This window comes from Lampetra planeri, chromosome 4 (assembly GCF_965212315.1).
Source record: "Lampetra planeri chromosome 4, kcLamPlan1.2.h2, whole genome shotgun sequence".
NCBI lineage: Eukaryota > Metazoa > Chordata > Hyperoartia > Petromyzontiformes > Petromyzontidae > Lampetra > Lampetra planeri.
In genome coordinates, this window is record NC_136110.1 from 7168879 (window position 1) to 7193166 (window position 24288).

At 51.1% G+C, this 24288-nt stretch overlaps 1 protein-coding gene across 1 annotated transcript in view; it reads left to right on the forward strand.

The window, feature by feature from the left end:
• The window catches only part of LOC144717633 (uncharacterized), a 53011-nt gene continuing 28723 nt past the window's right edge, over nucleotides 1-24288 (forward strand). The window contains exons 1-21 of the mRNA XM_078593147.1: nucleotides 1-134; nucleotides 2324-2440; nucleotides 3181-3249; nucleotides 4940-5011; nucleotides 9424-9501; nucleotides 11212-11250; nucleotides 11663-11890; nucleotides 12656-12859; nucleotides 13352-13399; nucleotides 14178-14204; nucleotides 14985-15032; nucleotides 16743-16955; nucleotides 17216-17458; nucleotides 18138-18209; nucleotides 18879-18944; nucleotides 19431-19517; nucleotides 19914-19982; nucleotides 20262-20300; nucleotides 21349-21558; nucleotides 22301-22540; nucleotides 23665-23712. Coding sequence (XP_078449273.1) covers nucleotides 2416-2440; nucleotides 3181-3249; nucleotides 4940-5011; nucleotides 9424-9501; nucleotides 11212-11250; nucleotides 11663-11890; nucleotides 12656-12859; nucleotides 13352-13399; nucleotides 14178-14204; nucleotides 14985-15032; nucleotides 16743-16955; nucleotides 17216-17458; nucleotides 18138-18209; nucleotides 18879-18944; nucleotides 19431-19517; nucleotides 19914-19982; nucleotides 20262-20300; nucleotides 21349-21558; nucleotides 22301-22540; nucleotides 23665-23712 — 2125 coding nt within the window. The 5' untranslated portion in view covers nucleotides 1-134; nucleotides 2324-2415. The remainder of the gene's footprint in view (nucleotides 135-2323; nucleotides 2441-3180; nucleotides 3250-4939; nucleotides 5012-9423; nucleotides 9502-11211; nucleotides 11251-11662; nucleotides 11891-12655; nucleotides 12860-13351; nucleotides 13400-14177; nucleotides 14205-14984; nucleotides 15033-16742; nucleotides 16956-17215; nucleotides 17459-18137; nucleotides 18210-18878; nucleotides 18945-19430; nucleotides 19518-19913; nucleotides 19983-20261; nucleotides 20301-21348; nucleotides 21559-22300; nucleotides 22541-23664; nucleotides 23713-24288) is intronic.

The window sequence follows — 24288 nt, forward strand, 5'->3', positions numbered from 1 at the left end:
CCTGTGCAACACGCGTGCATTCCTCCGCGCTGACTGTACGACCGCGTCAATCGCACGAAGTCTTAAGTACGGGGCGGTTTGCTTCGAGCTGCCAGAACACGCGTTGCGCGACGGGCAAGTGCGACGGAGATTTCGTGAGTACAGATTGAGAGAGGGGGTGGTGGCGTGAAGTGGGGGGGTAGACCCCCTGGTACCCCGTGTGTGTGACGGGATTGATCGCTGGGTCCGGGTTGCGTACGGCCTCTCGCTCGGTTCGCTGCCCGTGTGTGTGACACTTTATTGCAGGTTCGGTCTTTGTCTATTTTTTAAATGCCCATCGGCTTTAACGTGGGGGGATTTTAATCCAGCATGAAATGGACTCGATTAGAGGAGTGCACTGTTGCATGTGTCTCAAATCTGTCGTGTTAACATTTAAAGTATATTAAATGTTAATTTACTATTATTTGTGCGTTTAAAGACATTTGTTAAAACGTTTTTCCACGAATATTTTTCGTGAATTCATACGGTTGCATAATTGTGCTATTTGGGTTTAAAAGCCAATAGAGGAATTGTGAAATATCTTGATGAGAGTTTTGATTTATAATGATTTTTTTTCATTTGACATGTCCAGTGTCAAAGATTGTCGAATGTTATCCCGTTAAGTTTTTCTTTATGCATATAGGATAATACTTACAAGAAAGGGTCACTTTTCAGAAATTACATTGTTTTAGCTGTGCTTATGTAGCATACACAAAATACTAAATTGATAATTTTACAGTTAAGAAATGGATGCAAAAAATTTGAGCAATTGTTCTTCATCGTGTGCAAATGTAATGATTGGTTTTCACTACATTCGTCTGGGCAGATTGAATTGTAGAGTTGAATCCTTGCCATCTTAAACTCTGCTATGCTGCATGCATGAACCATCGATAGATTGTTGTGGCCACATTCCTGTGGATGTTATCCAGTTTACTGCATATGTATGTTGAACTTATTTTGCACCGTACATAGCCATGCATGAACCAACCGTGCTAATACGTGCTCGCATGTGCCGAGTAGCGAACATTTCTATATCAAGTCTTTACCTTCATCAGACTTGTACCGACGTAACTATATTGGACAATATTGTATCGTAGTTATTAATTTCGTGTATGTTGTGAGTGTACTTAATATTGCTATTATCAGCTTTGATTGTATTTTGTTTGGAATGTGTTCATATTTGTGAATCTAGTTTTTCTTTGCGCAGCGCTTTGAGACTCGGGTAAGAAAGGTGCTTTACAAATATATATAACAAATATTATTCTTAATATTATTAATTCGTTTCTGTTAAAATCGCACGACTGTGTTTGACTGACCGGGTCACTGCGCACGCCGTGTTTATTTGCTTTTACATCAACGCAAACGACGCTCGCTGTTGCCGAGTGGCAGACGCATCAGTTGAACTAAAATCGCGTATTCCATCTGCATGCACGTGGAACTTCCTTCGCACCGTACGTAGCCGAACCGTGCTAATCGGACGCGCTGGGGAAGAACAACAAACTGCGAACACGCAAATCTGTTCTGATGGAATGCGTTTTCAATCTAGATTTAAAAGGCCATAGCTCCGGCGGCTTCCTAATATCGGAATGCAGAGACGTTCCAGACGGTCGCAGAAGCGCATCTGAAAGCGTCGTGACGCAGTGGCCGTCTTTGTTCGATGGCCAGCCACAAGTCGCCGCTTGCGAAGATGATCGGAGTTTGCGTGATGCTCTTATGCCTTCGGCAGTACTCAACTCAACCCAATTAGTCTCTATGGTCAAGGACATGGTACTATCTCCCAGAGGTGTGGACTCGAGTCATGTGACTTGGACTCGAGTCAGACTCGAGTCATGAATTTGATGACTTGCGACTCGACTTGGACTTGCATAACAATGACTTTGTCCCACCTATGAGATGTGGACTCGAGTCATGTGACTTGGACTCGAGTCAGACTCGAGTCATGAATTTGATGACTTGCGACTCGACTTGGACTTGCATAACAATGACTTTGTCCCACCTCTGCTATCTCCTGATGATATCCTCGTCACTTTTGATGTAGTATCTCTGTTTACCAAAGTTCCAGTGCCTGACACCCTAACAATAATTGAGGACTTGGTCCAACATGGATTGAATCCACCTGATGACGGAGACTTGTGTTGCCTCCGAAACGTCGTGATTTTTATTTTATTATTTTATTAATTTTTATTTCATTTTTTACCTACGTGACTTTACCGAAATAACTAAGAGTACGAATCCTTGCAGTCACGAAAGCTTCAAATCTAGAATGACCTACCTCTGCTTGCTTACTTTACCTCCTTTTTTTCAGATCTTGCGATTGCCTTAAGCTGCTGGGAGTCGCACGAAGCAAGGGAGAGTTGTTCTGACAGCAGCAAGCGAGAGGCCGATCGCTGCACGGACATGGCAGATCTGGAAAGAGTTTTAGGTACGGCATGGCGAGCGAGGGCGTGGGGAACAGACTTCGTCCGATGTTAACGTGACATTTTATTGAGGGACTGCTGCTGTGTGGTGTTATGCTGGTGTGGTCTGGGACTGTGTTGTTGCTGTTGCTTTGTTTGCTGCCTTGCCCGAGCTTGATCAATCGGACTTGTAGAATTAATGTATTTTTATTTAGTAACTTACGCTCCTTAGCTTTTTTTTCTCTCTCTCTCTCTTTTGCACTCCTATCGGTTTTTTTTGCATCGTTTGCTGTTGTAACTTGCCGACTCTCCCATACTGGACATCTGTCAAAAAGAGCTTCATAGCTCATCGGATTCCTCCTTGCAGGCTAAATAAAGATTCTCATTCTGACCCTTCACTGACGCGCTGCTCGCTGCGGATTTGTGAATTTTCGCGGCGTGAACTGATCGCAGGTCGCTGGATTCGGTGCGTCGCTGCCCTAAACCACCGAGCCGCCGCTTCTCCGCCCTGTAAAAAAAAAGCTACCGTCGACAATTCAGCGACATGCAGGAAGCGTAAACTCTAACGGAACCGACCGCATGTCGCAGACACGGTACTTCCGTGTAACTTACAACGTGAAATGTGACAACGCTTGGGACAAAATTAGGTTGCGCAATTCAAATTTGTCTTAAATAAAAAAAATCACGTGTTGCATTATATCACTGTTTGGCTCTTTGTTGGTATAATACTGACAGGATAACGACGTGTTGTCACTTTGCCCAACAGAATCATTGCTGAATCCAAGCCCAGTCAAGACCGACCACACCATAGACCTGGGCTATGGCTCCGGTGAAGGTAAAACGCTCAACACTTTACCGTTCACACATTGACGCGAGCAGGCACGTCAACGCTCGTCAATTGGACGACAACACCTTGACATAGATAGATAGAGAACCGCAGAGCTTGGGGAACAGGAAGAGGGGAGTGGCATTTGTCACCGACTCATCGTATGGCTGCTACTGCTGCTTTCCCCGCAATGTCCGTGGTGCCTCCACGCGCCTCTGCACTTTTTAAAATCCACATTGAAAACTCATTCCTTGAGGAGAGGTTTTTGTGTTCGTAGTTTGCTGTCCTTCCTCCGGCACCTCCGATTAGCACGATTGGCTACGTACGGTGTGAAGGAAGTTCAACGTAGATACATCCTCACTTTCTCTCTCTCCGCGAGAGCGAACGGACATTGTGCGGTGGTGCAGTATCACAAGTGCACGTTGTTTTTATTGCGACTCGCCACTATTATTATTTTGCACTTACTTCCCTGAGTTGGGTGGTGGGTGCGGGGATGTGTGTTGTTATTCACAACTTTGTGTGCGACGCCCAGAGATGCTGTCGAACCATGTACGCGACACTTGGCGTGACTTAAGCAAACATCGCTTCCACTAAAGCCGACTGATCTGTGCGCTCGCTTATTAAACACCCCGGTGTAAACTCAGTTGTCGCTTGTCTGGGAAGCGTGCACTACCCGGCAAGGTTTAAATCCCGGAACGATTGTTCCGGGATGTAAATCGTGGCACGCCACTCGCCAACATCCCATCTCTGGTGGTGGTGGATCACCACACAGATGGGCTGTGGAACTCTCTTCCCCATGGGCGTCGGGAAGGTGCCGCACCCTCCCTCGCCAGGATAAGGCAGTACAAGACGCGAGCGATCGCGATTTCAGATGCGCTTCTGCGGCCGTCTGGAACGCTCTTCCTTCCGAAATTAGGAAGCCACTGGAGCGATGCACTTTTAAATTTCGATTGAAAACTCATTTCTTTATAACTGCTTGTTGTTGTGTTTAGTTTGGTGTCCTTTTCCCGCACCTCCAATTGGCACGATTGGCTACGTACGGTGCGAAAGAAGTTCAACATGCAGTACATACAGTACATATTTTTGATATCTGTACGGGGATAGAGTGTTGCCCCCTTGCGTGCACGTGGATTTTCTCCGGGTGCTCCGGTTTCCTTCCGCTTGTATACTAAACACTCACCATGACTTGCCTGAAAACATCTTGAAATTAAAAACCCAATGGAGCAGCCAGACCCTCCTGACAACGGGCCCTACAACTCAGCGTGACTTTCGCGGACAATAAAGTGGAGTAAACCTCACCCACCTTTAAATGTGTCCTCCATTGTACCCGACATTTATTTAAAACACAAAAAAAACTTGTTCACGTGGGAAACAATCATTGTAGGATTGCTGTGGACAGCCGTTCCTTTGTCCTCGAGTGATCGCCTCCGATTCCTAGGGAGCCGAGGGCATTGTGAAGTTGCCCCTCGGAAAACGTTGAGCGGCGACTGAAACCTCGCTGTGTCCCACAGCTCTTCTTAATCCCCGTGGTCGCTCCGGGGACCTGTTTTTGGTCGCCTCCGTTCGGCGCTACATCAAGCAACAACGATGGCCAACAAAGTTCGGGATCCCGCGTTGTTATCGGTGATGTTACCCTCGTGTTACCCTCGCGTAACCCCCTCCCCCTCCCTCCCCATGTGCTCTCTCGTCCTTTACGCAGGCGACCTGTCTCAGCTGCCCCAGCAGAAAACCGTCATTAAAAAGATGACTTACACCAGCCAGTCGGGAGGCGGTGAGTCCACGCGCTTTATTTGCACAGGGCACGTACGTATCAAATACGGAGGGGACCCGCGAGCCGCCCCTTGCCCCCCGAGCGTGGCTCATTCTCACGGCCGCGCCGTCGCCCCGCGTCACGACGCTGCCGGGAACTTCGCCCGTGCAGTATCCTGGGGTTGAACGCGGGTGGCGAGATGCCAACTGCCTCGACTGGTATGCAGGACGTGGCGGGTTCGATCCCGACGCTGACGCCTGCTGTGTGTTTGGAGTTTGCGGTTTCTCTCTCTCTCTGCCCGTGGTCACGTGGATTTTTCTCCGGTTCCTCCGTTTTTGCCCTCCACGTTTTAAAATCAACGTCACGCGTTTGGAGAATTTAGCTGCGATAAATTTCCACGTGATAAGCGACTTCGTTGAGCTATCATTTGTGGGCAGGTCGTTTTTGAAAGAGAGCTATGTAGCTCAGTGGGCCTTAGATGGTAACATACAAATTATTTGGTTTAGTTTTATCTCTATTGATTTTTTTTTTAAATCTTAGTTGCTGGACGTGAGCCCGGTGGGCTGTCACACAGAGTAGTTGGCAACCTAGAGCATTCACAAGGGTACAGCAGACAGCAGCTCAAGAACGAATGCCTTTTTCTTGCATTGAGCAAGGTTGCAGGACCTGCCGCTAGAAGGGACGTTGACCGATGGTCAGGAATAACGGAGCGTGTCTGTCGAGGGATTGAACCCGGCCGAGGAGACGGGCAATTAAATCAGCTCGTGTGCGAGTGCTTAGTGGACTATTACATCACAGGACTGAGAGGGATGGGCGATGGCTTGGGGAGGGTTACATCGATGGTCGGCGGTGATGATGATGACGATGGCAGGTGTGCTCCAAAGCCATGAAATCAGTGCACGGATGCAAGTGGAGCCGATAAGAACGTGTTTCTCTAATTGAGCGAGGTTATAGGAGAACGATTGTAAGGGAAAATGGACGATGGGAGGGAGTTCCAAGTCGAGCAGAGCGAGCGGTTTGGAGGAGGAAGTGAAATTATTTGTTCCGTGATGTGGTGGAGGCCCCCGGCTGGATGAGACGTGAAGGTCAACCCGGTAGAGGGATGCCTTGGCGTGACTGATGAGCACGGTTGGCTACGTACGGTGTGAAAGAAGTTCAACATGCATACTTATGACTGGAGATATCAAGGTGTGAAGTTCACGAGAATAATGACCATGGTAGTTACGGTAAAAGTGTAACCAAATCTGAACTGGTCACATGAGTTGTACTTTGGGGTTCGTGGAACCAAAGCCTCCTGTGAACACGTGTAATGGGTGGGGGGGTAATTGATGTCTTTTGTTTACCGAAGAAAGCGTCACTGAGTTTCAGGAGTTTTTTTTCAGAAGGGACCTGCATTGAGATGTTTGACCAAGTCCGTTCGTCAATGTTTGGCATGTGGGGACATTTTATAGATAAAAGCCACGCATTGCGCGGGGATCACAGTCAAAGCTACACACAAGGTCGCTTCGAGAATCCATTGCTGTCCCGTACTCTCCAGGCCCTCTGGCCGCCCGGCGGGTTTGGGAGTTTCACAAATATCCATGTCAGTTGAACACGTAGGCTTTCGCGACCAATATTATCCATAATAATGAAATGAAAAAAGGGTAATATTGCGTCAATATAAATATGTCGTTAACCCACCAACCACCTGAACAAGGTTTTGTTGTGGGAGAACAAAACGTGGCAATGAGTTAACTACGTCCACATGATCCACCAACCTACGCCTCCAACGCGACGGGTTTGCATACCTGTCAACCCACACGGTTTACCACGTATTCTTGTACAGGGAATATTGAGTTTTTAGGTCCATTCGACGTACAGCCGTTTCAATTGGGGCACATATTTTTTGTCTATTTGTTTGTGTTTTTCCCTTGTGATGGGACTTTGTAGGATGAACGTTGAGATTTATATGGGCACGGGGTGACCAATAAGGTCTGTAATTAGGTAGCAGAGGTTGCAACCGGGTACCCGATACCCGTACCCTACCCGATACCCAGCTACCCGTACCCGGCCGGGTACGGGTACCCGTTTGCGACCCTGGTGCGGCCGGGTATGGGTACGGGTAGGCCGTGAGTCACTGGTGAGTAACTGTTTGTCACTCATTTCCCAACGTCTTGTCTCTTCTCACAATTCAAGTTCCTAGAATAAACCCACCCGCGCCTGCAACATGGCTTCATCCCAGAGGTCGCAATCAGGTACCCGATACCCGTACCCTACCCGTACCTGGCCGGGTACGGGTAGGGTAGGGAATCAAAAAAGGGTAAGGAATCAAAACCCGTTTGCGACCTCTGTGAGGTAGGGCACTGGTAAGGGGGTGACAGGTTTATGGGTTTGCAAACCCCCAAGTCGGGACCACCTGGGCGAGGAAGCCCTCGCCTTGTGAATCGCGTTCTAAAATGGGGGGGGGAGCTCACTAAATGTGTGGGAGTTCACCACGCCTGTCGAACTCGCGTTCGGTTGTGCTCATGCTTGAAAAATAAGTCTCGCGTTGGAACGGGAAGCCTCCAGCGACGACGGGGCTGCCAAGTGATGGCGGAAACAAACAATTGTGTTAGGTGTTCGTAATTTGTATCCAATAATAGGTTACATTTGTTGGGCGGCAAAACTTTTTAAGGTCATAGTTCTCTGTACGTCCTTTAACCAACTGCTGTCACGAGTTGGCACAAAGTGAGCTGAAGTGTTTGTAAAATGATCGTTATTTCAGAGATATCCAATCTAAGCCGGTCGGCCATTAGTTAATAACTCGGTAAGAGATAATTGAAGGGACAATTTAAATGGTTTTTTTTTAAACAGAGACCCGTGTCTAAAGAAAGAGGACCGTTGCTGAAAATATTAGCATTTAATTTGCCCGATCTCATCAGATCTCCGAAGCTAAGCAGGCCTGAGCCTGGATACCTCTTGGAGAGGGCAACCCCTGTTAACGAAACCAGTGTCGTAGGCCGTAGGGATGCTTCGTGGTGGACAGCAGGGTGTAGCACAACAGCAACATTAAATTGTACCGTACTTCTGTGCTCCTACGGCTATGAGACCCCGCCGCCACCCGCTTTCACAAACCCACACTGACCATCGTGGTGCAGCACGGTCAAATAGCCCTCGTGGCCCGCACGGCATAGGCAAGCCCTCATCCAGCAGCGGATTGACACAAGAGTGACGTACACTCATTGGGCGCTATACCCCAACACACACACGTATATATAAAACATCAATATTTTTGTAATCATAACTATTATCTTAAATGGCGACGCTGGTATAAACTATGTTCGGAATGTGTTTAAACATCATTGCTGCCAGTTGCACCGTGGGGCTGTGTTTCCCTTAGAAGCACTCATGTCCAGCGCCGGACTATCCTCGTAGCAAAAGTAGCTACACAAGCTACGGGCCCCGCACTAAACGCTTTCAAGCTACCAATTCCGGTTCAGTGATTCTGCACTTGCTCCATTGCTATAGTACTATACCGCCTTCAACTTTTATGAACGACTGGGTGTTTAAGGGTAGCGATTTGTCGTATTGTCTGGCTGTATAGCAAATGAAAACATACAATTACTTTACTATGCAAGTAAAATATTTGTGTTTTAATATTTACGTGTATTTTTTTAGTTTAGGGCCCCTATATAACATATACTACAGGCCCCACACTAGCTTAGTCCTGCACTGCTCCTACCCCCACTTCACGCGCGGCAATGCTTGGGCTCACACCCGCGTGTTAGGGGTGGTGGTAGTGACGGACGAATATTTTCACACTTACTAAAGTCGGGCAACGGTAACAACAACAAAAAATTGGTCGCAATTTTTTTTCTCTTTCTAACACTCTTCGATTCGACACACACACACAAAAACAACCCCGCGTACGCTGCCATAGCTACTCGCATCAGACCTCGTGATGGTTTTTTGATTAACACCACAGTTAAGATTGTCAGCAACAGTATATCGCACGTTAAACTCCACGTGCCCTAAGCGCACAAGTACGGCCCCCCCCCCCTTTTGCTCATCCACTGCTGGATGAGGGCCTCGACGAGCCGTGCGCCTCCCACTCGGTTGTTATTCGACCGTACTTCACCGCGCTGGTTCGTAGTGTGGTGGCTTGGTGAAAGTGGGCAGCGTGGACGTGGCTTATCAGCACAGCACAACACAACATTGGATTATTCTGCCCTATGCTGCCCACCATGGTAGCCGCTGCAGCCTGTGGCACCTCTGTTTGGCATCGGCCGTGGCAAACGTAAAGCGCCGTTCAGACTCGGTTCCCTGCGCATCGTGAAACGAGAGCAGTCGAATCCCTTGCCAGTGGGGCAGTACTTTCGGGGCGACCCTCGCAGGTGGATTCCGTCTCCGTCCATCATCGTGGCGTTGTGCGATTTATTTTCCTCCCCCCACCCCTCCCCCCCGCTCTTCCGCAGGCCTCCACGGGGATTTCCCAATGGGGTTCCAGGCCACCGGACCCCAAATGCACGGCGGGCCGAGCCACACGCGCGACGGTGAGTCTCAGCGGCTTCCGCGCGTTCCAAATTCAACAAAGATCCCCACCAGCCCCCCCCCCACCCCCCACCGCCATCCCGTATAGCCTTCACAGACTGTTGGGGCAAGTGCCGCTTTTTTAGCGAGCGCCCTTGAAGTTCACGAGCCAACAAAGACAAAAACAGACAGATGGCGAGTGTATTTATGAGCGGCTGAGGGGCTCATTGAGATGACGGATCTCTTTGTCAAAGGACACCTGAGTTAGAGAAGCAGGTACACTGCAATGGGGTGTGTTGTATCACAAAGATGGAAAGAGATGGCGACGGCTTGGGAAGGCATTCATCCAGCAGTGGATATATCGTGGCTGAAAATGAAAGCATCACTTTTAACCTTTTGAGTTACTGTGTGAGTTAAAGAAAGATGCTCGCCCACATAGCAACTCGATTTAGTTTTGTATTCATCCAGCAGTGGATTGATCATGACCGGTGACGATGATGGCGAGGGTTATATGTAAAAGTGGCGTCAAATAAACTTTTAATTTTAGTTAATTAACACCTTGTAAGATGGGTAAAAAAATAACACAATTCCAGTACGACTATCTGCACCGAAGAGATGAATCAGAAATAAACTTAAAAACATATTTATTTGCACTTTAATTTTCTGACCATGAGACCGCCGAGCTTACTGTGGAACAACACAGCGGGATCTGTGTGTGCCCCGTGGATTGTTTATCAATAACTCCAGGTGTAGCGAGGTGACGTGAGATGAAGAACGCACATAAAATGCCAGGTTTTCACGTGGCCCCAATTATCCGCAACTTGCACAAGTGGCAAATAAGACACGGGGCAGATCGCGTTGTCCCTGGCCTGGACTCGAGTTTCACTCGTTCTATATAAACCCGCTCTCCAATGATGCTACGAATCATTGACTCGTACTCTCGCGATACGTGAGGGAGGTGACGTGGGCCAGCAGTCGCGCTGTTCACCGCTCGTTGCAAGAGGCTCGCGGTTCGAGTCCAGCGGTTGCCCTGGTTAATACTGCGGCGGTGTGTAAACGGCCATGCTCGTAAGCGCCGTCGGCTTCACAGTGGTCGGCAAAGGTGTAACGATACCTCGTGACGTCGTTCGCAAAAAGAGACAGGTTCCGAATTGACAGAAATTCGGAAATGACACTGCAAAATTACTCCCATGGGATTCCACGCACAGCAGCAGAAATCCTTGCCCCCTACTGGCAGATTAAAGCAAATGAGGCTCATCCTGGTCTCTTGAGTTCTCACCTGGTTGATAAAAAATATATTAGGCTTAATATATAATAGACTTACACGTGCATTAAGTAATGCATTTGTGAGAATCGATTGTTTTAAATGAATTTTGTTCTGCAGGTAATGGTATATCACTTGATCCATTCGGCTGCTGGAGAGCGCTACATACATTTAAAGGGGGGGGGTGGAATAATTCAATAAATTGTGCCATCTGTGGGGAGATTATGCGATAAAAATGATCAAAAGTGGACTGTAAAATGTGATAATGAAGCTATCTTGCAATTGAAGAATAATATATTCTCAATACAGCTTTGCATGTACGTACGTTGAACCGTTTTCACACCGTATGTCCTGGACACGCCTCCGTTTTTTTTGTACGAAAAACACAAACGTGCATTTCATTCTTGACAATACATCACTGACTTTGGCATGCGAATCTAATGCATCGTGATGGCTCTCCTTTTTGCAGGTGACTTCAGCAGCACCAGTCTGGCCTCGCTGCCCCCACGTAAGCGTGACGTTCGTTGGGATCTACAATTCACATTTGTGGCTCAGTGTTGGTGACATGCCCTGCAATTGTGTGCTCATAGTTTTCGCTAGAGCAAATGGAAATGGTGTGATAAACCATCCCTTCAATTCCCACAAGAACCAGGAATACCCATCAGCCCAAGGCAATTGCTAGATACGACCTGGGGTGACAAATGCTACCAGTGTCCACCAATGGGCAATGTCCACCATAAGCGCACGTGCTGTCCGGTCTACAGGCCCAAACTTCCCCGAATCGTTGGGTTTTTTTGTTGCTTGCGCGGTAACAAATCCACGGACGCACACGTAAATATAAATAGAGCGTGCGTGCGTGCGAGCGAGATGAGAAAAGTCCACCGACGCCGCGCGCCGCCTCTCGCGTTGTTCTCCCGCAGGGTCCGGCGGCGTCGGCGGCTCCGCGCACCGCAAGGTGTCCACGTCGAGCAGCATGGAGCGGCGCCTGGGGCCCTCGCGTGTGCCCGCCATGCCCGGCACGCCGCTCCACTCGCACAACGTGCCGCTCCACTCGCTCAACGTGCCGCTCAGCCCCGGCGCGCACTCCTACCAGGTCGGCCCCAGCCAGACCACGGCGTGGGGAGGAGGAGGAGGAGGAGGTGGAGGAGGTGGGTGTGCGCGACGATGAGGAGGGGCGAGGCCGAGCCGGGGCTGCTCCGTTTTTATTTTATTTGTTTGGGCGCCGCGGGTGGCGAGATGTGTACTGCCTCGCCTGGTGTGCTGGGGGTCGAGGGTTCCATACCGACCCTGACAATGCCGCCTGTGTATTTGGAGTTTGCGGTGTTTACCTCCCCGCAGCCGCGTGGATTTTCCCCCTAGTTTTGCCTCCACATTTAGGACCAACGTGCATTTAGAGTATTTGGCTGCTAGAAATGTCCACATGTTTGAAATGCCTTTTCAATAAAAACTGCTGAAGAAAAATATGAAATAAATGTGGATATCTACATAAAATGATATTATAAACACACTATCTTTAAAATACAGCACCATATTTTAACACTAAAGCAGTCACTGACTCACAACAACTTGCAATCATAAGTGACAGAGTTAATTTCGGGTAAAATCAATGAAAATGGGGTATGCCGATAGCATAAAAATGAGATGTGATAGAGCAAATCTGAGTTCAGATTTGGAATCGGCACCCTGAAATTAGTCTAGAACAGCTGCAAAAGTCCAGGCCAGAAAAAAATGCTTTTTTTTGTTGACCAGTGTAGTTGTTGCTCTACATCAACGACATCAGCCATAAGGAGAAGGCCACGCACAGTGGAGGACATAGCTCTCTTCACCACTTGAGCACCCACACGACCCTCGCCTCGTCTCTCTCTCTCTCTGCGTCCGCCGACCCGTCCTCGCTGCCACCCCCGCGTCCAAAGGCGCCCGCCCGCCCGGCATGACGGTCATCACCACCACGGAGACGCTGCGCGCTCGCTCCCCTGCCGCCCCCCGCGGCCGCTCTCCCACCAGGGGCCCAACCGGCGGCACCACCATGACCAGCACCACCACCGTCACCAGCAACTCCACGACGGCGGAGCGCCGCTTCGGCTCGCCGGGGGCCACCGCGTTCGACTTCAGCAGCGGTGAGGGTCGTCGCGTGGGGTCGTGTAGGGTCACGGCGGGGGTCACGCGGGGTCACGTGAGCTCGTGCACTGTCGTGGCATGGACGGAGGAGTGAAGGGTCGCACAGACCGCGACGGGTCATGGCGAGTGGAACATCTCGCGGTGTGTGTAACTGTTGTCATGATTAGTGTTGTTGTGCAACTTACTGTTGACAAATACGGGGACTTTTGACGTCTCGAGAAAGACACCGACAAGTTTCCCCAGGGGAGCTGATTCACAAAGAGAACGTCCTGGGAAACCCCGGGGGTAGGTGGCAGCGCTAGACACGTGCGATGTTTTGAGACGGCAGCTTTGAGCCTCGGTGATGCTGTGCGGTAGTTTTGTGTGTGCCGTCTTCAAGCCCCCAGCCACTCGTGCTGTTGGCTCCCTGCCCCAGTTCCGATCCAGACTCAAGACCGACCTTTTTCCCCTCCTACCCCCGACTGATTTTGCGACGCGCTGTTTCTTTGCAGATACCTCCAGTCGCCCATCATCTCCAGAGCCAGCTCGAAAAAATCTTGGTACGAACTTCTTACTTTACAAACGACAAGCCTCAATAGAGCTCGGTTCGGTAGTTGTTGTTGTGTATTCTTAGCTTAAGGTGAGCACAGGTGGAGTGACAGACGGCAGTTTGGTTTTTGTGCGACTGTGTGAGTGTGGTTTACAGCTACTGCTCATGGGGAGTGGTAGCGCAGCGCTACAAACCCGACGACCCCAGTTCGATTCCTGCTCACGGTCAACACCAGTGACGATTATCTGAACTGGACCTGGCCCTCCCTTAGGTCGACTCAGCCTCAAATCAGTACCTGGCCGCGGTGTGTAAACATCGCCACTGGGCAGACAACGGCGGCCGGGCGTGCTGCTGGCCACCCACCCCCTCGTGTGCCGTGCCGGCCTTCATAGGTGCTACTCGCTAACGGCACTGGCCCCAACATCCTGTCAAGGCTGCGCGGGGGATCCGTGCCTTGTGGTTGTGCAGCTCGCCGCGATGGTGCCCTGATTCAGCTCAGAGCGCACACATCACACTGCGCGTGCGGGAATCGGTTACGTGTACGCGACGTGTGAACATTACGCGCCGACGTCCCCCTGAGGGTGACGGCCCGCGCGGCGCCAGACACGCGAGCTTCTCGCCTACCGAGCGGCTGCAGTTGTGCGCGCACGGAGAGCACTTAGCGGACAGCGCGTGGCGGAGATTAAGTGGGGCGATAGCGAGCCTCAATATTTGTGCGCGCGGTTTTATTGACGCTGCGCCCCACACACCGTCGCCCTCACCTCGCCGCGCGTGCCTTTGTGTTGCAGAGACGCGCGGGCGCAGCCAGTCTCGAGGTGAGGCGCGCCGCGGTGAACGGACACCCGCCTGCGTTTGATTGTGATGGGTTGCCGTCGGTCGTCTCAAGAGGGCTACGTCGATTCTAACGGGCGGCGGAGAGGGGGGGGGGGCCTACGGCCCCCCACTAGCCGCACACGGCCTCACGGCTTCACTTTGCTCAGGCCCCAGGGCACTACATGAGGCTCACCGCTCCTGTGCCTCCCGCGAAAGTCATTTTGGTCATCGCTGCGAGCGTCTCAGCCGCACTAATCGGGTGCTGGAGGGGGAATGGTTTTCGAACCTGGCAAAACAAAACAACGCGCGTGTGATTTTCAGCACGGCCGCTTGCAGTCATAGAGGGGCCTGGGCTGTGTGCGTTCATGTGTGGCTCGCCAACGGTGATTGAAATTCCTACTTGTATGTATGTGCGTTGAACTTCTTTCGCACCATACGTAGCCAACCGTGCTAATCGGAGGTGCGGGGGAAGGACAACAAACTCAACACACAAAAAAGCTGTTCTAAAGGAATGCGTTTTCAATCTGGATTTAAAAGTGCAGAGGCACGCTTGGGAAACACAGCTCATGCGTGGAAGGGAGCAGCAGCCACACGATGAGTCAGTGCCAAACTCCACCCCCTACCCCCTTCCCCAAGCTCTGCGGTCCTGTATATATATTAAGGTCTTATCATCAGGCGACAACAAACTAAACTCAAATATTGGCCATCGGTAAGGAAAAGGTTTCCAAACCATGATTTGAAGGTTGCACTAACAGCGTGACCCCACTGCCTTCTCTCAACAGAGAGCCAGATCCGCCAAAGGCTGCAGAGTACTTCACCGTCACCCAGATGTGAGTTGCTCACCACACTCCTGCACCGCCTGACCAACGCTGTTCCATAATCTAAACCAGACTTTTTAATTTTACCAGGTTAGTACCACTGAGCGATATAGCTCTTTTTCGAAAGTGACCTGGCTATCACAAATGATAACTCAACGAAGTGGCTTATCACGTGGATATTTACAGCAGCCAAATACCCTAAATGCGTGATGTTGATTCTAAATGTGGCGGGAAAAACCGGAGGACCCGGAGAAAATTCCACGCGACCACGGACAGAGAGACACACAAACTCCAAATACAGAGCCGGCGTTAGGGTCGGGATCAAACCCACACCCTCCTGTATACCAGGCGAGGTAGTTAACATCTCCTAGACACCGTGATGATGATGAGAGAGAGAGAGACACCGCAAACTCCAAATATACAGCAGGTGTCAGGGTCGGGATCAAACCCACGCCCTCCTGTATACCTGGCGAGGTAGTTAACATCTCACAGCCACCGTGGTGGTGATGATGATGAGAGAGAGAGACACCGCAAACTCCAAATATACAGCAGGTGTCAGGGTCGGGATCAAAACCATGCCCTCCTGTATACCAGGCGAGGGAGTTCACATCTCACAGCCACCGTGATGATGATGATGAGAGAGAGAGACACCGCAAACTCCAAATATACAGCAGGTATCAGGGTCGGGATCAAACCCACGCCCTCCTGTAGACCAGGCGAGGTAGTTAACATCTCACAGCCACCGTGATGATGATGATGATGAGAGAGACGGACACCGCAAACTCCAAATAGACAGCAGGCGTCAGGGTCGGGATCAAACCCACGCCCTCCTGTATACCAGGCGAGGTAGTTAACATCTCCTAGCCACCGTGATGATGATGATGAGAGAGAGAGAGAGACACCGCAAACTCCAAATATACAGCAGGCGTCAGGGTTGGGATCGAACCCACGCCCTCCTGTATACCAGGCGAGGTAGTTAACATCTCCTAGCCACCGTGATAATGATGATGAGAGAGAGAGAGACACCGCAAACTCCAAATATACAGCAGGCGTCAGGGTCGGGATCGAACCCACGCCCTCCTGTATACCAGGCGAGGTAGTTAACATCTCCTAGCCACCGTGATGATGATGATGAGAGAGACAGACACCGCAAACTCCAAATAGACAGCAGGCGTCAGGGTCGGGATCAAACCCACGCCCTCCTGTATACCAGGCGAGGTAGTTAACATCTCCTAGCCACCGTGATGATGATGATGAGAGAGAGAGAGAGAGACACCGCAAACTCCAAATATACAGCAGGCGTCAGGGTTGGGATCGAACCCACGCCCTCCTGTATACCAGGCGAGGTAGTTAACATCTCCTAGCCACCGTGATAATGATGATGAGAGAGAGAGAGACACCGCAAACTCCAAATATACAGCAGGCGTCAGGGTCGGGATCGAACCCACGCCCTCCTGTATACCAGGCGAGGTAGTTAACATCTCCTAGCCACCGTGATGATGATGATGAGAGAGAGAGACACCGCAAACTCCAAATATACAGCAGGCGTCAGGGTCGGGATCGAACCCACGCCCTCCTGTACACCAGGCGAGGTAGTTCACATCTCACAGCCACCGTGGCACACACGTCAGACGAAAAAAACTCCGGACCCTCGGTCAAAAACTCCCCCCACCCCCGCCTCCCACCGGCCCTACCCCCTCCGCCACCCCCCCCCGCCCCCAGGGACCGAGCTGGACGATGTGAAGCGCCTGGTGAAGGGCACGCGCTCGGCCAGCGTGAGCCCCACGCGCGGCCGCTCGGTCTCCCGGAGCGCGATGGGGACGCTGCCCATCCCGCGCAAGCCCAGCCTGGAGCGCAAGCCCAGCCTCGAGGGCAGGAGCGGCTACCGCTCGGACGACGAGACCTGGGTCAAGATCGACAACAGCGTCAAACCAGGTGGTTTCACGATTGCTCTCTCAACGGCCACTCCTAAAGATAAGGGGACACGGTGGTGAGATGTTGACTACCCCGCCCGGTATACAGGAGGTCGTGGGATCGATCCCCACCCTCACTGACGCCTGTATATTTGGAGTCGTTCTCTCTCCCTCTCTCTATGAGAGCGACGAGCGAACGCGGCGGCGTCACAAGTCGACGTCGTTGTTGTGACCCCCTCCACGACGATACGCTGACCCTGCCGTCCGCCGTCCTCCCCGCAGTGGTGCTGCCCCACTACGACGTGGACCTCCGCCTGCGCTCCGCTCAGGACCTCTCCTACTTCCCGCCCGAGCCGCTGCGCGTCGTCGACCCCAAGCTGTCGGCGTTCGCCCTGCAGGCGACGCTGCCCGGCGGCGCGCCCATGATGCCCGCGCACTCGTCCACGTCGCGCTCCATCGCCTCCTACGCCGTGACCACGCAGCAGCGCCAGCCGGCGCAGCCGCCCACCTACAACACCGTCGACCGTACGGCTCGCTCGCTCGCTCGCTCGCTCGTTCGTTCGTTTGCTCATTCGCTCGCTCGTTCGCTCACTCGTTCGTTCGCTCTCACGCCGCTTCGCGGCTCGCTCGCTCTCTCGCTCCAGGGGTCGGCAACCGAAGTAATAATAAGAAGAGCCATTTTTTTGTCATAGAATTCCGTAAAAAACCTCTATATTTAAAGAGCCGCATTTCACGCGAATGCGAGGCGGCTCTTCATAAACGACGTCACGAGGCGGCCCTTAGAAAGCCGCGTGTTTGCGTGTTCGCTTTATCGCAATGAATGCCATCATCTGGGGCGAAATCAACGCCGTTAATTCGAATCCAGATACGATCGGTAGAGGCCCCTGTTTCTCGGCAAATGGGTTCTTTACTCCTGTGTGGAAGCCTGAGGGTTATCCCCTCATACGAGCGGACGTTCTCTGGGTACTCGGGTTCCCACCTACGCGCAATCAAAACATCGTTGTTGTCTTGCAGGTAGTCGTCTTTGTGGTGAGCATATTTTTTGTCGCCACATGTAAAAAGCAAAAATTACAATCGGCTCGCGTACAACTCATCGCGCATGAGCCCTTCTCGGTTTCTTCGCTTTCCAATTGCGACTATTATTCGGCCTCGCTTGCGACGTCGCTCACGACGGGTGCGCGCGTTGTTGTTACTGTCACCGCAGTGAACGCCTTCAGCGAGGATTACTCCGCTCAGAAGCACAGCACGTTCGCCGAGCGGCCGAAGGCGGCCAACGGTAAACAAACACGAACGCGGCTTTAATCGACGGCCACGAAGCACCTCATCACGCGAGCGACAATACCTCCCGTTTGGAACTCCCTTCTCCCCCACCGTGCGTGCTGTCGACTCCTCACCCCCGCTCAAGTTCATTGTTTTTTACCTCTGCGCCTCTAAAATGTATTCATCCCCCTGTTTCTGTACCGCGGCTTGACACGCGGTCACATTTAGACGCCGTTTGATGCCACGCCGCATGCTAACCCGTGCAGCGAGGAGCATGTGCGCGATTACAGCAGCGGGCATTTTAATTCGTCTTTACTATGGCGGGCCGTGGTGGATTTGCACGTGGCCCATAACCCGGCACCGTGGAGCTGGCGAGGGTTGGTGAATCACCGCACAGGTGGGGTGAAATTCCCTTCACGTTGGTGTCGAGGAGGTTCCATACCCTGGCTCGCCACGAGAAGGCAGTACAGCAAGTGGGCTTGTTGCCGTCTGTTTACATCTCTCCGGGGATAGCGTGTTGTCCCCTCGCGTGCGTGGGTTTTCTCCGGTTGCTCTAGTTTCCTCATTAGTTGGCTTAAAAAAATAGATTGCAGGACCCTTCTGAAAAGGAGTCCTACAACTCAGTATGGTTCTCCTGGATAAAAAAAACTAAGTTACTTATTATTATTGTTCCTGTGTCCGCTAGGATCTGTAAATACTCGCGTTGAAAACATCGCCATCAAGAAACAGAGTTCCGACACTGCTTCCGGTGGTGAGTGCTCGCATATCTGCAATATATCATTAAACATTTCAGCTCGGCTATCATCATCATTTTAAATGGTAGAGGCAAATTTATAATTCTCATAACATGTGCCTTTGGAGGACGATTGCTAAATCTCTCATTGTGTACGGATTTTCTTTTACTGTTTCTGATCGCATGAAAGTACGTCACATTTCTCCACGTACTCTGCTTTCTTCAACACAAAGAGCCAAACACTCTTGAACGCTATTGGCCAAACATGCCAGTGCAGGACCCTCCTGAAATGGAGTCTTGAGACTCAGCGAGGCTGCTACATAAAATAAAGGAATCGCGTTAATAAGATCTCTTTTTTTACCTCTAGAAATGGGTAAATAAAACCGAACGCAGCATTTCCACCGTGGTTGCTCCGATGATTAATGCTGTTGTCTGCGAACCGTGTGCATATTCCGCGAGCTGTTCGTGTCATTGCGTTGCTGCTCTGCTTTATCGTCATCACAGCCGCAACTAAACTCTACAGCGAGGATGAAAGCGCCAACAGCTCCGACGTAAAGATTCTGACTTCCAGCGGCCAGGGAGCAAGGAAAGGTAACGGGTGCAAGTCACGGGCACGCGACGGGTTCAACATCCGCGAAGTCGACTTTGTAACCATGAGACCGGTCGTGTGTCACGACCTGTAAACCCAGCGAGCCGGAACGGTCCGGAACGCTGAGTTATCTTGGCACACGCCACATCTCCACCTTGCCTTATTTTGTCCACGTGATTGTGCATCACCTGTTTATAGGATTATAGGAGTGTAGGGTGTACGATAATAATATATGGTTATTTCAGACAGGTGCGCCTTATACTGTGGTTGTAGTGCCTTACTCCGACAATCTTTATTCTGAACGAGCCAGCCCAGCAGCGTTCCGTGAATATCGAGTGAAAATTTAAGCGGTGCCAGTATCTGATACCCTTTGCCCTCTGCCGGTGTGCACCTCACAGAGATGTATCTGTCTGAAGAGCCTCCCAAGAAGGACGTCTTGGTCATCCAATCCTCCAGGGACAAATCTGGTAAATTACGAGGGTTTATTTATTTTACCTCTGCATTTTTTGCCCCATGTGTGTTATATCCACCCGTTGCGTCGTCATTTCCCAACTGCGATTGATCCAGCGGTGATGATTTCACATTCCCAACGGCGATCGCTTCCGTCCGCGCAGTCGCGTTTCGTTCAGCGGCATCTGCGCTATTTTCTTGCTCTGAATCGAAATTAAATGTCAAAATTACATTTTGTTACGTTCATGAAAAGAAAAGTAAATTGTATTTACTTGTGTGTTTGTTGCCCCTATCAGGCACCCGCACGTATGTGAAGGACAAAGCGACACTCATCGGTACGTCCCATTGCGCTGTCCCTCCCTCCCCCCGCACCCCCCGTCAGCAGGGTCGGCTACATACGGTGCGAAAGAAGTTCAACATGCACGCGCACGTACATGCGTGCACGCACGCACGCGCTGTTCGTTTGTAGCACCGCTATACCAGGTGGCATTTTCTTGACAATTTCCACGAGGAGTGGTCATTGTAGCGCTTCGATCCCTTTCTGCGAATGGAGCGAGTGATGGAGCTGCGCGCTGGGCTTCTAATTGGAGAGTTTGGGAAACGCACTCCGCTTTCGTGGAACAACAAGCAATCCCACGAATTTATATCTCGCTCCGACGCTGATGAATTTAGTTTTTGAATAATCGAGGGTGTTTGAATCAACAGCGCGTCCTTGTTTTCAGTGGGATTTTTTTTTTTAAGTAGGTATATGTAGATGTAAATATATGTTTGTGAATCCACCATATCGATTATCTCATATATATTACTTGGAAAAACGGAACTTATTGACAACCCCTTGTTAGTCGACGATAGAATTGACGATGATTACCACGGAAACATTAAATATGTCATCGTCGTCATGCAACTAATGTTGATCGTACTGACTCGTGCTCAAATCAATCCGAATTATAAATAATGATGACTTAAATGATGAAATGGAATCAGTTAATGATAACAATGATAATGATGAGATACAAACGTAAAAGACGTTCATCACATAGTAATAGGTTTGTACCCTTTCAACTGGTACAAAAACTGACACCTTCATACAAGGCATCATGTTTGCAATAACCACAACACAAGCAGTCAAAATGCAAACAAAAAGAAACAACTCTGATGATGATAATAATATGCACTGTCCTTGAAGTTGATTGGTCCACACCCGAGACAGCTTTTCTTAGAGCCTAGTCTCCATTGGTGTTGGACCAGATGACGCCAACAGGCGTACAACTCAAAAACAGCGCACTATCAGAGTATTGAGAGCTCGGGGTAAGCATTTACACATTGTAATTGTTGCTATTTTTATCGTCATTATCATCACAATCACTATTATGCTTTCCGCAGAGACCCAAATGGACGACGAGCCGTGGTACGCCAGCAATATGGGCGGGCTGGGTGGCTCGAGCAAGGCCGGTGGCGGCAAGGGTGGCGGTGGCGGCGGCGGCGGCCTCTGCAGCCCCTGCTGCGCGGGCTGCCCCTGGTGGCTCTGGCTCCTGGGGCTGCTGCTCACGTGGCTGCTGCTGCTGGGACTCCTGGCGGGACTCCTCGCGCAGGGTACGGCAACGCCACCACCCGCCCCCCTCCCCTCCCCCCCACCTCGTATCATTCAGCGGCAACTGCACCAATCCGTGACTATTTTCTTACTTGAAGTAGAATTTTTTTTAAATAAAATTTTGGTTGGCACGGACAACCTTCCCCCCCCCCCCCCCCGTGGTGTGGAATGGAATTGGACCCCCTGCGTAATTTACCCCCTCCCCTCCTCCCCCCTGCCTGGAATTAATTTCGGTGAGCCAGGTCACTGTTGAAGAAAGTGAGACTCACATGCTGCTCGCACCGCGGTGGCATAAAATAAACTTCAACTTGACCTATACACGGGAACGAGCAAGAGAGAGAGAGAGCGAGTGAGCGAGCGCAAGAGAGGGAGAGCGAGTCAAAGAGCGCAAGAGAGAGAGCGAGTGAGTGAGCACAAGAGAGGTAGCGAGCGAGCGAGCGAGTGAGCACAAGAGAGGGTGAGCGAGTGAGTGAGCGCAAGAGAGAGTGAGTGGGTGAGCACAAGAGAGAGAGCGAGCGAGTGAGTGAGCGAGTACAAGAGAGAGAGCGACTAAGCGAGCGCAAGAGAGAGAGAGAGCGAGTGAGTGAGTGGGTACAAGAGTGAGCGAGTGAGCGAGTGAGCACAAGAGAGAGAGAGCGAGCGAGCGAGTCAAAGAGCGCAAGAGAGACACAGAGAGCGCACTCGCAGCACGAAGCACGTCGATCGTCACGCGGCGACGTCCTCCTTCCCACCTCCCCCCACCAGGGAGCGAGCTCAGCTCCGTGAAGTCTCGCGTCGACCAGCTGGAGCGCATGCTGCAGGGCGGCGTGGGTCAGAGTTCGCGCCACGTGGCGCCCGCAGCCGGGGTGAACGTCGGGAGGGCGCAGGCCGTGGAAAGCCTCAACCCCGGAGTGGACGCCGGCACCCGGGCGGCCACGGATGCGGAGATCGGCACCAGACTCCGCGCCATGCTCGAGCAGCAGCTGGCGTCGACGGAGATGAGAGGTGGGTGGCCGCCTGCCCCCCTTCCCCCTCCGTGGCAGCTCCCCTCGTTGATCTTCTTGGAGGCGAGCGGTCCCGTTGTCGCGTCGCGCCGGCCTCTTCCGAGTGTTTCCTCGAATAGTAGCCGGGGTGATGCGCTGGGGGTGGGGGGGGGGGGGATGAGGAGCGGGCGGGCGATCCGAATACAACACGAACGACGGAAAAATATAATGGACCTGTGCAGATTTTCGCCGATGGCAACGGATTTTCATTCGATCGTGAGTCGACCGTTCCTCGTTTACCTGAGGGTAAACAGGAGCTGTCAAACGTGAATCCTCGCCTGGTATGCAGGAGGTCGTGGTTTTAATCCCGACCCTGACGATGCTTGTATATTTGGAATTTGCATGTTCTCCCCGTGGTGGTGTGGATTTTTCTCTGGGCCCTCTGGTTTTTCCCCTCCACACTTAGAATCGACATCACGCGTTTAGAGCGTTTGGCTGCTATAAATGTCCACGTGATGAGCTACTTCGTTGAGCTATCATATGTGACCAGGTCGCTTTATAAAAAATAGCTAAATAGCTCAGTGGGCCTTACCTGGTAAAATAAAACGATTAGTAAGTTTTAGTTTAGTATAATCCCGACCTTTTACTGAAGGTGTCTCTGATACACGTGTGCCACTAGGTGGCGCACTCCGGTCGAGTTTATCAACCGTTCTTCCAAAAGCCCTTCGCTGCTGCTGCTGCTGCTTCTGCAACCAGACGAACCACTGCGGTTACACGGGGAGCGGTGGCGTAGTTTCTTAGCGCACTGCGCTACGAACCTGGGTTCGATCCCCGACCGCGGCTAAAATCAGTTGCGAACATCCGAACCGGTTCTGGGCCTCTCGTGGGTACGACTCAGCCTTCCGATGCAGCGTGTAAAAAAATATAAAAAAATCACAACTGGGGAGACAAAGGCGGTCGAGGCATGGTGCTGGCCACACCATGCACCCTCGTGTGCCGTGGCGGCCTGAACAGGAGCTCGCTGCCAGCACTTTCCCGAACAGGTCTGTACGGCCATCGGGGTGAAGGGAGCGAGGTGTTTGTCCGCTGCCTTTCATTACTTTCACATGAATTGGACTCTCACGCTTTCTCGTTTCGTTCCCACAGATCGGTTCCGCGGTCCGAAGGGAGAAGCGGGAGAAGCCGGCCTGAGAGGTTTGACGAGCCGCGTTCACCCACACCGCTCATCGGCGTTTCGCGATTGCTTTCAGCCGGGAGGCGTTCCTCTCGGAGGATCTTCGGAATAAAATAAAAATTTTCGAATGAGACCCTGATGGAGTAGCAGTAGTTTAACACGTAGCGGGGCTTTCGCGACCAATATTATTAATTAATAAAGGTTTTTGGGTGAGGTCGCGTAAGTATAAATGTGTCGTAACCCTCCACCACCCGGCACAGCCAGTAAAGACCGCCTGTGTTGCGATCGGCACGTTCTGTTTACGTGACAAACCTTGCTAATTGGCTGTGTCGGGTGGTGGCAGATTTAACGACACATTATATTTACGCGATCTCACCCAAAAGCCTCTATTATGGATAATATTGGTCGCGAAAGCCTACTGCGTGTTCAACTGACTAATTTTTCTTCATCAATAATGATGACGACTACGATGAAATTTACAGAGATGAACATTGACTTAAATTTCGATTTAAAGCTTTCGTGACTGCAGCAGGGATTCATCTTCTTGGTTCTTTCGGTAAAGTCACGTAGAAGGGAAATAATAAAATAATAAAATT